The sequence below is a fragment of the Canariomyces notabilis genome (genome assembly GCF_033297395.1).
Source record: "Canariomyces notabilis strain CBS 508.74 unplaced genomic scaffold N656scaffold_21, whole genome shotgun sequence".
Lineage (NCBI taxonomy): Eukaryota > Fungi > Ascomycota > Sordariomycetes > Sordariales > Chaetomiaceae > Canariomyces > Canariomyces notabilis.
In genome coordinates this window covers 259,453-274,634 of record NW_027041843.1, presented here as the reverse complement: position 1 = coordinate 274,634, position 15,182 = coordinate 259,453, and the positions used below count along the sequence as shown (strand labels likewise).

Here is a 15,182-nt window from a genome sequence, read left to right as displayed (position 1 = left end):
GACCGGATGAGCCACATTATGAGACCGGATGAGCCACATTATGAGACCGGATGAGCCACATTATGAGACCGGATGAGCCACATTATGAGACCGGAGTCAGGGGCAACAGAGCGAAAACAGGAAGAAGGATGCAAAAAGTGAGGACATACAACACCGAGGATTCGCTGGTCGTCACCGACCCAACTACTAATTCGGCGGTCGGTAGCTTATCTATGGAAGAGCGGACGGGATCCCGAGTTTTCTACCGCCTGTGGTCGTATGTGACTGGGATAGTAGGAAAGCTGGTTGATAAGATGCAGAAATCGTGAAAACACTTCTAGCATTGCTCGTTGACGGCTACCTATTTTAAGTGCAGCCGCCATGCGACTCCAGCAACAAGGCAAAGAAACCTCATCTCTAGGGCTGACGTTTAGCTCCCGGCAAATCCACTCTAGGGCAAACCCTCTAGATGAACGTCGTCCGCTTGCTCGTCCCGATCCACCGCCTTCGGCCGCACTGTAACAACCGGTTCTTTTTGCCGCCTGTCCACGCCTAACCACAACAGGTCTGGGCGACTGTAGTGCCCAACAATATCCAAGAAGCCCTTCGCCGCCACGGCCTTGCTCAGGTCCAGATCAGCATACACAAGACCTTCCGTCGCGGCCGATCCATCCCCGAGAGGCGCCGTCAGGCGCCGCCCATCAGGGGCTATGACACAACTGTGGCCTCCTCCTGGGCGGGCACACACGAGCCCGTCCTGGGTTTTGAGCACATCAATGCCCTTTTGCGTGCACACAGACGTGCTGTGGAGAACATAGGCGGTGCTCTCAACGGCGTAGGTCTGGGAGAGGTTCTGGCAGCCGTCGGCCGTCATGCTCCACAGGCCCGGGAAGTCGTTAACCCCCGCGGGAAAGGGGTCGATGGGCGGCCACATGGCGACGTGGATGGCCTCGCGCTGGACAATGGTGTGGTACTTGAGCAGCGGCTGCGTGTGCTCCCAGCAGGCCAGGCAACCGACCCTGATCTTGCCGTGCGGGGCGCCGAAGTCGATCTCGACCACGTTGTTCAGGTCACCGCCCGACCCGTCGCCAAAGACGGTCCGCTCCATGTGCGTCGGTCGGATCTTGCGCCGGTGTGTGAGCACCTCGCCCTGTGGCGAGATGATTGCCTGGGAGATGTACAGGCTCTGGGAAGGGCTCTGTTCGGCGAAGCCTAGCACCACGGCGATGGAGTTTTCCTTGGCCGCGGCTTTGACCTGGTCCATGGCCCGCGATTCGACCGGTAACGCATTGTAGATGTACCGTGTCTGCAGCTCCATGTCGACCGGTCGCGCCCTGATTTGGTCACGCAGAGTGAGCGTGAGCTGAGAGGGCTTCAGGATGGAATATGAGGAGATTCTCCCGAATCGTTCGAGAGACTCACCAGATCCACGCCGGGTAACCGGGAACCCAGCACTCGGAAAAGGCAACAAGCTTAGCGCCGTTTTTGGCCGCATCAGCAATGAGGCCGCATGCCTTTGCAATGGAAGCCTCGAGGTCGAGGTACACGGGCTCAGCCTGGGTGACGGCGACTCGGATCGGTGCGGCCATACTTGGCGAGGTTTCTATGACTTTTGTATCTGTCGGGTGAAGAAGTGATGGGGGTTCGAGGCAGCCAGATTTGTGAGTTGAGAGAACAAGCTGGGGTCAGCTTCTTCACTTTATAGTCCTCTGAGACGTTGACTCTCTTATGAGCGGGCTCCTTCATGCATCTCGTATGATACTTCCCCAACATACATGGTCGGTGCTACGCGGGGTCTGAGGGGTCACGGACAGTGATACTGTGATAGGGCAGCCGAGAGAACGTGCATTATGCAAGCTGACGGAGGAATCATAGGCGGCTGTCAGCCCAACGGAGATTGTCGGGCTCTGCTTGGAGTGATCAGCTGTAGGTGGTCACTGTTGGTTCCCTACCTACAATAAGCAGCCTTAGCGAGGTATCCAGCGTGGATGCAGTGTAACATGATACGTCTCCCTCTTGTCAACTGTCCACCAAGCCTCGACTGGTAACCAGAAAGAGACCAATGACCACCACCTAAGGGAGTCTGTTTACTTCTGGATTCTGGCTAGTATCTGAGTCCCTTTCCAGGCATCCCGAGATCTCAAGAGCCCTTGTAACTCAGTGGCTAGAGTGCGTCACTAGTATTACTAGGAATGACGTGGTCGTCAGTTCGATTCTGGCTGAGGGCAAGCATCTGGGAATATTCTCATTATATTTTTCCTTTCCTCCTTTTCCCCCTTTTTTGCCCCTTTTTGTGTGGGAGGTGGAGTTCAGGGGTTGGGATAAGTGATAAGTGCTGTTGGACACATCTTGGCACTCCACATGTCTTAGCGGCAGGTATTTTTCCGTTCAGGGGCGGCGGCAACTCATGGAACGGGCAGGTGTAGCAACTGTCAAACGAACTGTTGGCCCCCTTAGACGTATTTGGGGGCGACGGCAACGCAGGCCGGATGGGTCGATGTAGACTAGATTCCTGTATAGGCACAACCCCACATGGCATGAATTGAACTTTGGAGTCATGGACTCAAAGGGACCTCTGTTGTCCACGGTCCACCTCGTTGGCTTGGTCCCTACGTTGAGCGTAGCAACCAGACAACAACCGGGACCCTCAAGCCGAGATCTGGTTAGGACCGTGGCCCGAAAGCCGATCCAGTTCGGGGACATAACCGGTACCTATACGCGCTGAGATCTGCCAGACACATGGGACTTAGGCCTTCCAATAGCCCACTATAGATAGCGGGCGGAAATCCTTAGGGTTGCATTCCGACCAGAGTGGCACCCCAATCCCATTCATCTGTAGAGAACTGCTAGCAACATTTGAGAAATCTAAGCATTATCGGAATTAGGGAATACAAACGATGACGAACCCAAGAAAACCCATATCGCGTCGCCCTGTCGACACCATCTCAAATCCCAATCAATATTCGCCGCCAATTACTAGTGAGTATTTCTGCATTCTCCGACGCCCTCCGTATCCATGATTCCATGGAATCTAAATACCGAAGCATATCGAGGTCCCCACTACAAGGGGATAACGCAGCAGTCACAGGGCAGCGGGCAGGGGACGCAAAAGCAGAACCTGCCCGGGCACAGGCCGCCTCTGTCGCCGCCGCGCAAGCCAAGTTCTGTCTCGGGATGTGGCTTCTGCGGGTCTAGTTCAATTTACATACAGCGAGTCAGCATTTGTTTCTATTGAGTTCGACGAAGTGAAATGCTAATGATCGCGGCGGGGCTTACTCATGGGCTGAAATGCTGCTGGCTGAGCAGTAACACTCTGATTCCTCGGCGCGTGCAGTTGCGCGGGTTCTGGGCTCTGGATTTTGCTCGGTTCGAGGTTCCGCATCTCCACGTTGGGCGAAGGTGACATGATGGTGCGGATAATGTCTCTTCTTGAATCGGATTGATGCCTTCTGGTCGCTCTGATGGAGATGGGCGTTCTGTTTCAGCGGATCGTATATGAGGGAAATTCAGATGGAGGTGACAGTGGGCGATATGGACAAGCGAATAATTCCGTTCGAAGGTTGACGCGGCAGTTCGACAGCATCAGCAGGTTGCAGGTTTGCCAGTGGCTGTATCGACTGCAAGAGGTCACGCAGCGTCACCGCTCATTACGTCATCGCTTCTCTGTTCCGCGGCAGGCACCTCAGGCGGCAAAGAGTAGCAGCGCCGGACCCGGCGGACCGGATTGGACGATTTGGATCTCAGGTCAGTGGCATCCACCACTGACCACCTCACCAGGGAGATAGCTCGGATGGATGAAGGGTGCAATCAGTGCCCGAAAGTCCAAAAAAGCCACGCTTGACTGAAATACAATCACCGTTCTACCCTGTCTCTCTATTGTCGTTGTATTTACATTACACCTGTCGTCCTGACTGAGGGCGGGCCCTAAATAAGAGCAGCCTGAATAAGAGTTGCTCTAGACCAGCGTTGGCAACCATCTATAAGTACAAAACTTCAAACGCATACGGACCCTACTGTCATATGTATAAACCAAGCAATATGAGCTGACTAAGGGCTATTGCAGGCTAGCGAATCGGGATGCTGTTTCGATGCACTTGTGGAGGTGGCACTCCGTAAAGAGGCCGCCTTGGAGTCGGCGATCAAGGCCTTGGAGTGGAGTTTGGGCGGCTATTGATCCATCTTTGGGCATTGAGTTAACAGGGAGTGTTATCGCATCAATTTCGTCTACTGCCCATGGACCTCCCAGGGCCAGCACCATACCGTGACGGAGCGAGCATGTAGGGCTGTCAGGTATCGCAATGAACCGACTGAGCGGAGTACCCGGGAGAAAACGATTGGGTACTGCTAATACTTAGGCAACGAGCTTTCATACTCGGGTATCGGTCGCTCATCATTTCCTCGCATCAGGTTTATTCCTCGCATCAGTTTCATTCCGGCTCGAAGCTCAATGGCTAGTACAACAGAACCCACTTTCACCTTGTCCCCAGCAATCAGGATGCTCAGGAAGCTCTTTCGCATCCAGATAACCAACGGTTTATCTCCGTCAGTGCCATCGGCGAGAAGGGACTCGAGATCGGGTTTCATGTTCCCCCAGACTGCTCGTGTGTTCTCGCTCTGGATCGAACTGGGGACCTCAGTTGGAGATATGGGCGGTGGCTATGTGACTACCTACCTTACGACTTGACTTCACCATGGTACTACTACCCGTGGGGGGTGAAAGTTGGGAAGAGGTCTTCACTTATATACTCAGGGCAATAGCAATGGCAAATCACCCAAGGCAAGCTATTCACTTCTCTATGATCCTTGCAAGAGGAGCTACTAGTTCTTCTGGGGCCTCTCCGGATTGCTGATCCACCAAGCTTTCTCAGTTACAACCATGAAGAGTGAGATTCCGTTCAACTGCCCCTAATCACCGCTCTGGGCCTTGACTCCTTTGAGATCGGTGATGTTTTCGATACCTGTCAGTTTATCAACTAGAAAGTAAGGTACTCGAAGTGCCGCCAGGTCATCACAGTCACAGTAGATGGTGGGATCAGGAAAGTTGTGCCATACTGTTGAATGTTTGGTTGGGCGGACCGTGGACAGCCTCATCCCAAGTTTCCATCCCAAGTCCATCGCGTTATCTCGTGATCGCACTTGCCAACGCTTACCGTTCATACTCCAAGACGCGTCGAAAACGCCATCGCGATTTCGGAGTTGTTGATTTCCGACCATGGCCCACCTCGACCATTGTTTACTTAAGTTTCCCCCGCCCGCGTGATCGGTGAAACCTTTCCTTGCCCAACACCCAGCCGGTGTGAGCACGAAACAATGGGTGCCAAATGCAGCAAGCTAACATGCTCCTGTACGATATATTTCGTCAGGCCAAAAAGTAGCGCCAGCAGCATCGACGACTCAAACGACCGGTGCCCGCACTGCAACCACGGCCCCAGCGACTGCGAACCTCGAGCGACCGAGTCCAGCGCCAGCCACTACCAACCTCATCCGCTGACTAACCATTGCAACTTATCTTGTCGTATGTGGTTGTTTCGATTCGCATTTGCTACCAAACGATACTAACAAAGTCATCTCCAGAGGCCTCCATCGTTAGATCCTCGCCCTCCTCGGTCTGCCCGAACCGATTTCGCGAGCGGAAAGGGTCCATGTCGTACAGCTTGCTCTATCGCGACTATTACAACGGAAAGCCCACCCCTTCCCCCAGCCACTGTTCCCTTCACCCCGACAATCCGTCCCGAGCCTCGACGCCAGCCCAGGAGATACCCACTCTGGCCGGAGTCGAGGAGTCGGCCTCCAATGCAGTTACCGGGAGCCACCACCAGTCCGAGAAATAGCACACCATCAGTTCAGATTGCCAGTTGGAGAGTCTTGGGGTCCGAAAGCTAAATCCATGAAACCCGGCTCTGAGCGTCGGCAATATACCTTACCTGCAAAGGCCGTCCATGTTCGAGAAGGGATGTACGAAAGAAGCCTATTAGGCGAGGAGAGTGCGGTCAAGTGCCTTTCTCGGTTTCATCCATATGTCCGTTGACATGTTAGCCTGCTTTCCGTTCTCTATCATATCCTACTGTCGTTAGCGACCTTTGACTGTATCATTTTATGGCAGTATATGATATGGCGGCATCTGTGGGAGGCATTCTATTAGGGTATGGATACGGTGTACCTTATTTGTGCCGAGACAATTCTCCTTAACTCAGACAGTGGATGGATAGGGACGGGTCATGATAGTACTTTACAATAGGTTTAACGCATGTCATCATAACCATGGCATGGATACCTTACCCAGTCATTATGCAGTAGAGACATCACTACTAGCAAAGGGCTTGTGAATGAGACCCGGCTCTAGATACATTATGGTTCGACCGTGAACGTGCCTTGCCACCAATATTGATCCCTCTCCGTTGCCTATCAGCATGAAGGCCTCGAGACTTCTTGAACTTCACACCAGGGTTGTCGATCACCACGGAAAAGCGAATTGGTAACGCGGTGGCCCGCAATACCCGCATGAACGCAGCCTGGTGACACAGCTTTTGGATGATCCGAATGGATGAGCGTCGTACCCGGCTGAATAAGGGAAGGAGCGGCGATCCAGGATCACGTCAACGGGAAGCATGCCGAAATTCCGCTGGCGGCTTTCCGGCCTTTACAGTCAAGTACGGATACGACGCGTGTAGTTCTTGACAACTTTGCGCCGGTTGTGTTTGTAGCCAACGGTGATATGGCAGAGAACTCAAAAAGGTACTTTAAAACATGCTTTGCGATTTGTCAAGCACCAGCAACAGTAAACTTCAGGGACATCCATTCCCAACAGTCTCAAACGTTCCCCGATACAGTAGCTCGCTTAACACTTGAACGCCGCCGGTCCCGGGACTGTGTACGACTTGAAGTTGTTGTAGATCTGCCGAGGGCAAGTCAGCGCAAATACCCCCGGGCAACAGGAGTTCAAATCATCCGTCAAGACTCACGTTGGCAGTGTAACCGGGGTCAGTGGCCTTGAAGGCGCCAGGGATTCTCGCAGTTGGATTTGGGCTTGCATTGCCGCCGCCCGTCACATTGATCTGGGCGCAACTGACGTAAAACTGCGGAACGCCGCCGGGGTTATGAATTGCGAGCGATTGGATCCTTTAAAAAAGTAAGTAAAATGGCTCAAGAGCTGTTTGGATTTATGGGAAACCTTCCTCAAAAGGTATTCGCCATCCTTGATGCATTTGGGAATATTGTACTGGTAGGAGTCTGACAGGTTCCCCGTCGGTTAGCGAGCGCCGAGATTAAGTGGTTTAACAAGAACATAAACGCACTCCGCATCGGCCAGGAGGCCTGGCCGCCGTTGAAAGTCGGGCCCCAATCGTAGATCTTGAACCACTCTCCAGAGCCATCGTAGTCGCTGACCGAGCCGGGCGCTCTCGACATGTAGCTATAGCGACGTACTGTTAGCGGTATCCGTTACTGTGAAAGGCTCGCTCGGTTCAGGGGGGACAAACAGAGAGATGGGCCCCTGGTGGTAGACGGCAGTATCAGAGTAGAACGTGACCGAGTCCCCGGCCTTTACGTTTGCAGTGGTGGTGCTGGCACCCGAGTTCCCGCCCACGTTGCATCGCAAGTCGTTGGAGGACAAACTGGTCACCGGGGAGTTGTAGTTGGTGTTTTTCCGAATGTGCTCGTACACGCCGAATTTCTGGGACCCGACACCAAGCTGCTGGAAGATGTAGTGTCCTGACACATCGGCCACGGCCAGAGACAGGGCTGCAACAGCACTTAGCACCTTCATGGCGTCGCGATGCTTGACTCAGGCCGTCCGGTGATGACGTGGTGTAAAAAGCGTTTCCGTATGGAAGAGAAATTGAACAATGGTAGTGATGATACCGACTGTGCTGAGAGGTCATTGTGACGGGCGCCGTTCCACCGGTTTATGAATGCGCTGTTGAGCCCATCCCGGGGGTTGCTCTCCCGCAGATGCCGGGTTTGCAGGATGATGGTGTACCTGAAACGGGCCGGCTCAGCCATCGCTAGAGTCCTCGTGGTGCTGGCGGAAGCAAGCTAAGTTGTCTTAAGCCCCAGCTTTGGGCAGATATCCCAGGGAAATAAAGAGTCTAAGATGAAGACAGATGAAATCGCGTGGGGCCCCAGATTGCACGTCGAATGGGGTGATCATCATCGCCTGCAACGTGGGGTTAATTGTAGGACAACTAATATCGAGCCGTTTGAAAGCAACAATGCCGAGGTCAGTCGTTGCTGCTGTATCTCCTCGTCAGTCAGTCTAACTTCTCTGCTTTCCGATTTCCATTCATTCGTACCTTTCTGTGTCGATAGTCCCAACGATAACTCGGCTAGAGGCCCTCATACTAAAGAGGACTAGATGAGGCGATTGTGCTTTCCACCTTCTGCAAATCAGCACTGTTGGATGAGAGATGCCAGTCAGCCAGTGGGCTTTGAAGCGCCAAGCTCGAGGTCGAAATGAGGGGGAGTGCACATCCGCTCCAGCAGGGTGGAGCGATGGATACCCTAACCGTCGACTTCATCTACCGTCAACTTCATCTACCGTCAACTTCATCACAGTCGATTCGTCGCGGTCGATTCATCGCAGCTCAATCAACATACATTTACAGCGTCACAGTCAAGACACAACAGTAAGGACATCGCAGTAATTTCAGCAATCAAGTGAAGTGGTGGGTGTGTCACGCTTGGGTGGAGTCTCTAGGGTTGGGATTATATTTGGTGGACTGCCCCTGAGGCCTGTGTGTATACGCACTGCCCCCTGATTCGAACACCCAAGCTCTCATGGAACTCACCAACTTTGAATGAGACACTCACGCTACGAACAGAAATCTAATTACAGCGCTCTACCGCTTTCAAGCGGATGGTTTAATAGTAGGTAAGGTACCTAGTTAAAAGACGGTTCAGGGGCCGCTAACCTCCTGGGAGCCGCGGGCTGACGAGCTGTAGCTTGTGTAACGCTTGTGGAATGGATGACGGATTAGCTCTACAATATTACAGCATTTCGGTCCGTATATGGGCTTGGATAGGGTATGTAAGCATCCTTCTATCAATCATCTCATGAGCATATCCTACGAGCGGAAACCCGGAAGTAACGTCGGATTGGGCTCATCGCATTCAGATCCTGGCGCCTCTCCATTCCGCGGCTTGGACTTACCTAAAGTTTCTTCGGGTCGCTACCCGCGCTCGCGGGCGACCAACTGCATTGGATAGGTAAGGTTCATCCTGCACTACTCGACAGAAAGCCATGCGTGAATCCTTGGCATTATAGTCATTGCATGGTCGCAGGGCTGAGTCAGGTGCTGAGAAATCTCAACGCCGATCATGACTGAGGATGTGAAATGAACTCGCATACAGCACGTGTTTGTTTCTCGCATCGTCTAGCAGAGTCGTACAAGTCAACAAAGTGAGGTATGCCAATGCTTCCCCTTTCCCAGACTGCTAGCATGGTATTGTCCAACATCAAGTATAAAGCATCGCCCGAACGCACATCTGTTCCCCCCCCCTGTCCCAGCCATCATCATCGCCCTCCATTCCCACAAGACAAAACAACCCTTCTAACCATAATCAAACACTGCCGGCCCCTCGCCATGAAGCTCAAACTCCTCATCACCGTCCTCGTCTCCATTGCGTCGGCTAGGGAGTTCGCCCTCTTCGACGACGCCAACTACGGCGGAGCCAGCCATAGAGAGATCCGCAACAACGATGGTACTTGCTGGAATCTCAACGGCAGAGGAGACCGTGCCAGCTCTGTCGGAGGCGATGCTGGATGCACTACATTCTTCCGGTATGTTTCCTAGTCGTGGCTGAGAGGAGTTTATCTTGATATGGTTGTGATCACACGCAGTGAACGAGACTGCCGCGGATCCAGCTGGCAGCAGCGTGGCAGTGCGCCCACTGTTCCGTCCTTCCTGAATGATCATATTTGGTCGTTCCGGAACCAGTGCTAGGCGACCAACATTGATGACCTCTTCAGAGAAACAAGGCGGGGGGGGAACGGCGTAGGGAAGGCGATGAGCATTGGGCAGATATGATGAATATGGCGACTGAAAAGGGACATGTGTGGCAGGTAAACTTTAGCAGCTTCTCCGCCTAGGTGCCTCAGTTCAAGTGCCATGTCCTAAGCGTTCTGTTAGCGAAGCATGTTGGTGGGTTGAGAGATGTGATCTAATATCACTTCAGATATTAAGAGGTTACTTGAAACCTGTGTGCCCGGACTTATGGTAGTACCTACCTTGGCCATGGAGGCAAACAACATCCATACATAAGGTAGGTATCTACTCTCTGAGGCACGGGTCACCTCAAACTCATCGACCTCCGTGTCGACTATACCACATCTATCGAAGACGCGTCCGACGGCAATGCTTAGCCTTGGACATGTCTCTATCCTGAACCGCTAGCCGGCTAGGGACAGCTTGGTCTGTATTGTCCGAAGGCCGAGCAGTTTGCGATCGGATTGCTCCTGTACTGCATGGCAAGGTGACACAAGCCGTATGGACACTCAGGCAAAGATGACCCCGGGGCTTGACATTGTCGGGCTTCTCGAGGAAGGCGTTTTTCGGTGCAAATTTCGCAAGATGATATACTAGACTTCATCGTGGATTGCTGCTCGCCCGGATGATATGAGTCGAGCAAGGACCCGGAGGAGGCGGCTGCCCAGCTCTCATGGACCGTACAGATGGGCGCCGTGAGCTCATCAGTGCCAAATACTGTTATCAGAAGTCTAGTGAGCGTTGCCAACTTGGTCAGGAAGATGTATCGGAAATGGGCTGCGTGCAGAAACTTGAAAAAGCCGGTAACTGTCCAATTGTGGCAGGTCTAGCCATTGAGGATGGGAACATGGGAAGCCAATGACGTTGGACCGACGAGGTCACCCTCCAGCTCACCTTCGGTACCTACTGAGACCATGGTTCTCACCTTGCGCCACCTGCCAGCTCCGCGTCGCCAGGGCATTTCCCGACCGAGGCCATGAGAGTCACCTGCAAACGCACTATGAATTCCCGAATCTGGGCCGTCGGACCGCCACGTCCACTATACGCAAGTTGATTGGGTATAGGCTGATTGACAGACGAACTGGGAGTCGAACAACCCCTGAGGTCAAGGATAGATGAGGGCAATGGGGCAAAGAAAAAGCACGGCGGCAATGGGCTTTGCTTGGGATTTTATCCAAAGTGGGGGGAAGATTACTCTCTTCAGCGACCAGCGGCTTTTCTTCTTGAACAGCCGGCCGATCAACGAACCAAGGACCCCAAGGACCCTCTGCCGCTTGGCGCCCACTCCGCTTGCGTCTGCCGCCGCCTCGCATAACCAATGGTCCATACCTCCCAAAGCGGCTGCGTCTGAGTATCTGGACCGACCACAGTCCAAACTAAGTTTGCCACAAATCCCCGGTTTTCTCTCAACGTCCCGCCAAGCTACAGTACCGTTCTGCTGGAGGTATCACTCAACGTTGCGGCCGGCTGTCGGTCGCTGAGTCGTCGGCTGCTTGTCACCTTCCAGCACTGCCAAAGTCCAATTGGCAGGTTCAGTTAGGTACTGTCTGCGGCAATGCCAGTCAAGCTCCGGGCAGCAAGGGTTGAGCTTGGCTAGCGAGACATTCCGCAACGGCGCCTGCTTCCGCTCGGGGGCCTTCCTTCCCCGGCTCGCTCCTGCCGCCCCTGCCAAATCTCACTTTCTTCCGCTTCAGGGGAAAAGTTGGGGAAGCTCCACCCTGGAGCTTCTTTGCCATCCACCCCTGCTCTTGCCATATCAGTCTCGTGCTTACACACGCTGATCCCATATTCTCTGGGCGGAGGCTATACTCTAGACATGCAGCGCAATCTATCTTTCCCCATCTACTAAAACAACTAGGCGCCCATTCTGCCGCAGGATCCATCCTATCGGTGACATCCCATTACTTTTCTCCGGACTCCCATTCCGCGCCTCATCCATGGAACTCAAAGTTCGGGAACGGAGCTTGTCTGTGTCAGGCGCGTGCCTGGCAGAGCCCGAGATGTTATTTATCCTCCCCCCTTCCCCTCTATACCCTTCTATGGGAATGGCAGCTTCGCCTTTCGTAGCGCCGGGCTGATCTCAAAACTGTGCTGAACCCTAGCTGCATTGTAACAATGAAGCTTTTGAGCCGCGCTGCGGCGGTTGCCCTCGCGGCCTTGTCGTGTAAGTGTTGGACAACAGGACTTGTGGCAATGCTTGATGCATGCTAACCTATTGAAGGCGTCCAGCAATGCACTGCACAGATGAACGAGGGCTCATACACCGATGCTGCGACTGGTGTCAAGTTCAAGACATGGACTGCTCCCGGAGAATCGCTTTACACCTTCGGCATGGCTCTGCCAGAGGATGCCTTGACAAAGAATGCCACCGAGTACATTGGGCTTCTTGTAAGTTGAGATGTCTCGCTACACAAGACGCTGTACTTATCATGAGTAGCGCTGCCAAATCACAGACGCCACGTCTCCAGGCTATTGCGGTCTCTCGCATGGCCAAGCTGGGCAGATGACCCAGGCACTGCTACTCGTTGCCTGGCAATTTAACGGCACAGTTTACACATCATTCCGTTACACTACCGGCTATACAATGCCGGTAAAGTATACCGGCGATGCCAAGCTAACCCAAATCTCCGCCACCGTCACCGACACCACATTCGAGGTGCTCTACAGATGCCAGAACTGCTTTTCGTGGAGTCAAGATGGCAACGAAGGTAGCGTCTCTACTACCGAGGGATTCCTCGTTCTTGGCCGTGCTTCTGCCAAGTCTGGTCTCGAAAATCCAACCTGTCCCGACACGGCGACCTTTGGTTTCCACGATAACGGATTCGGGCAATGGGGGGCGCAACTCGAGGGTGTGCCACAGGCTTCATACGCGACGTGGGCAGCGCTGGCCACCAAAACACCGGTTGTGAGCTGCGACGGGTGAGGCTCCCCCCAAAGTAGCTGTATTGCTGTTGCTAATCGAGCCGTGAGCTAGATCTGGCGGTCCGTCTGTGCAGTGCACCGCGGCTCCGGAAAAGACCTATGACTACATCGTGGTCGGTGCTGGTGCTGGCGGTATCCCCGTCGCCGACAAGCTCAGCGAGGCCGGGCACAGCGTTCTCCTGATCGAAAAGGGCCCGCCCTCAACCGGCCGGTGGAACGGAACCATGAAGCCGAAGTGGCTCGAAGGCACACCCCTGACCCGCTTCGACGTCCCAGGCCTGTGCAACCAGATTTGGGTCGACTCTGCCGGCATTGCTTGCACCGATACCGACCAGATGGCTGGCTGTGTTCTGGGAGGTGGAACTGCGGTGAACGCAGGGTTGTGGTGGAAGGTAAGTTCCTGAGGCATCTAAGAGTTGTTAAAGTGGTACTGATTATTTTTGCCAGCCAAATCCGAAGGACTGGGACTACAACTTCCCCAACGGTTGGAAGGCGAGAGACCTCGAAGCTGCCACGAAGCGTGTGTTTGACCGAATTCCCGGAACTTGGCACCCATCAATGGATGGGAAGCTGTATCGACAAGAGGGCTATGAGGTTCTATCCAGCGGTCTGGCCAAGTCCGGGTGGAAGCAGGTCATCGCGAATGACGTGCCAAACCAGAAGAACCGCACCTTTGCGCACACCCACTTCATGTATTCCGGTGGTGAGAGAGGTGGGCCGCTGGCGACATACCTTGTTACCGCAGACGCGCGGGACAACTTTGATCTTTGGACGAACACCGCCGTCAGGAGGGCCGTCCGTACCGGTAGCAAGGTCACTGGTGTCGAGCTGGAATGCCTGACCAACGGAGGCTTTGAGGGCACTGTGAAACTCAACCCCAACGGTGGCGTCATCTTCGCGGCCGGTGCCTTCGGCTCCGCAAAGCTGCTACTACGGAGTAGGTTTCACTTAGAGCCAGAAACTCAGATTGGAACTAACCGCGTCACTAGGTGGTATCGGTCCCGAGGACCAGCTTGAGGTTGTCGCAGGCTCCAAAGACGGGGACACGTTCATTGCCAAGAGCGACTGGATTGAGCTCCCAGTTGGCTACAACCTGATCGACCATCTCAACACTGACCTCATCGTTACGCATCCTGACGTTGTCTTTTACGACTTCTACGAGGCGTGGACCACGCCCAACACTGGGGATAAGGAGCAATACCTCGAGAAGCGATCGGGGATTCTTGCCCAGGCTGCGCCGAACATTGGCCCAATGGTATGCCGCTCCTGATTGACTCGGTTTGGTATCCTGGTTGGTTGCTAACCATGAGCAGATGTGGGATGAAGTTACCCCATCTGACGGCATTGTCCGCCAATTCCAGTGGACTGCGCGCGTCGAAGGCGATTCCCGAGTGACCAACTCGACTCGTGAGTTCCAGTTTTAGCTTGAGTTATTACCCGTAAACTAATCCGGAATCTAGACGCCATGACCCTCAGCCAGTATCTCGGGAGAGGCGTCGTCTCCAGGGGTCGCATGACGATCACCTCTGGTCTTGCCACCAGCGTTGCCCAGCACCCTTACCTGCACAACGACGGTGACAAGGCGGCGGTTATCCAGGGCATCAAGAACATGATTGCAGCCCTCAATGTCATCCCCAACATCAGCTGGGTTCTCCCTCCTGCCAACACCACAGTTGAGGACTTTGTCAACAACGTAGGTCACATGCTTCACCTGTCGGGATTCCTGTTATCATTCCCGCAAAAGCTGACATGCTTCCAGATGCTCGTCTCGCCCTCGAACCGACGCTCAAACCACTGGATGGGTACCGCCAAGCTCGGCACTGACGACGGGCGGAGGGGCGGCACGGCCGTGGTGGACCTCAACACCAAGGTGTATGGCACCGACAACCTGTTTGTGGTGGACGCGTCCATCTTCCCGGGCATGTCGACGGGCAATCCGTCAGCCATGATTGTGGTTGCGGCAGAGCAGGCCGCGCAAAAGATCTTGGCACTGAAGAAGAGGGCGTGATCTGCCAGTCGGCTATGCCGCCTGGGATGGATAAGTGGGGATGTACCGGGTCAAACAATAGTCAAGGCTCGGGTCCGTATTTTGCGGGATATTTAAGTCAATACCTTCAAATGAATATAGGCTCTTTAAAGTGATGACCATTGACATTGAGAGATGATCTTTGCAGGTCTGTGCTGCCCGCAGTGCCCGGTGGTTTTTGTAGCTGGGCCCGTGAAGTTCTCGAATTTCGGATACTTCCGTGTTTTTACCCCTGAATGACAAGCCCCAACCCCCTGAGGGTGCATTATGTG

At 54.0% G+C, this 15,182-nt stretch overlaps 5 protein-coding genes and 1 non-coding gene across 6 annotated transcripts in view; 4 read left to right on the top strand and 2 right to left on the bottom strand.

Moving 5' to 3' along the window:
• The window catches only part of N656DRAFT_298794 (kinase-like protein), a 4,232-nt gene extending 4,023 nt beyond the window's left edge, over positions 1–209 (top strand). Inside the window, exon 6 of the mRNA XM_064809166.1 lies at positions 82–209. The gene's annotated coding sequence lies outside the window, so the exon portion shown is untranslated. The remainder of the gene's footprint in view (positions 1–81) is intronic.
• N656DRAFT_782149 (carbon-nitrogen hydrolase) lies at positions 144–1,622 on the bottom strand. The gene is made up of 2 exons (XM_064815709.1): positions 1,402–1,622; positions 144–1,313 (listed from the first exon to the last, which is right to left on the bottom strand). Exons 1-2 carry the CDS (start codon positions 1,566–1,568, stop codon positions 431–433), a joined length of 1,050 nt encoding a protein of 349 aa, XP_064667682.1. The 5' UTR covers positions 1,569–1,622; the 3' UTR covers positions 144–430.
• Positions 1,623–2,125: 503 nt separating this feature from the next.
• N656DRAFT_t111 lies at positions 2,126–2,207 on the top strand. The gene has a single exon. It is a non-coding gene; the product is annotated as a tRNA-Thr (tRNA).
• A 4,610-nt stretch (positions 2,208–6,817) lies between these two features.
• N656DRAFT_791346 (lytic polysaccharide monooxygenase) lies at positions 6,818–7,744 on the bottom strand (the record flags this gene model as incomplete). Its single annotated transcript, XM_064816964.1, has 5 exons — positions 6,818–6,874; positions 6,942–7,098; positions 7,200–7,209; positions 7,275–7,390; positions 7,458–7,744. The coding sequence occupies 5 exons, from the start codon at positions 7,742–7,744 to the stop codon at positions 6,818–6,820; spliced, it is 627 nt and encodes a 208-aa protein (XP_064667681.1).
• A 1,816-nt stretch (positions 7,745–9,560) lies between these two features.
• Positions 9,561–9,920, top strand: N656DRAFT_800363 (uncharacterized protein; the record flags this gene model as incomplete). Its single annotated transcript, XM_064818003.1, has 2 exons — positions 9,561–9,757; positions 9,818–9,920. The coding sequence occupies 2 exons, from the start codon at positions 9,561–9,563 to the stop codon at positions 9,918–9,920; spliced, it is 300 nt and encodes a 99-aa protein (XP_064667680.1).
• Positions 9,921–11,636: 1,716 nt separating this feature from the next.
• Positions 11,637–15,030, top strand: N656DRAFT_782137 (uncharacterized protein). The gene is made up of 9 exons (XM_064815708.1): positions 11,637–12,126; positions 12,184–12,350; positions 12,400–12,881; positions 12,937–13,276; positions 13,332–13,821; positions 13,874–14,139; positions 14,198–14,291; positions 14,345–14,577; positions 14,644–15,030. Exons 1-9 carry the CDS (start codon positions 12,078–12,080, stop codon positions 14,890–14,892), a joined length of 2,370 nt encoding a protein of 789 aa, XP_064667679.1. The 5' UTR covers positions 11,637–12,077; the 3' UTR covers positions 14,893–15,030.
• The last annotated feature ends 152 nt before the right edge of the window (positions 15,031–15,182 follow it).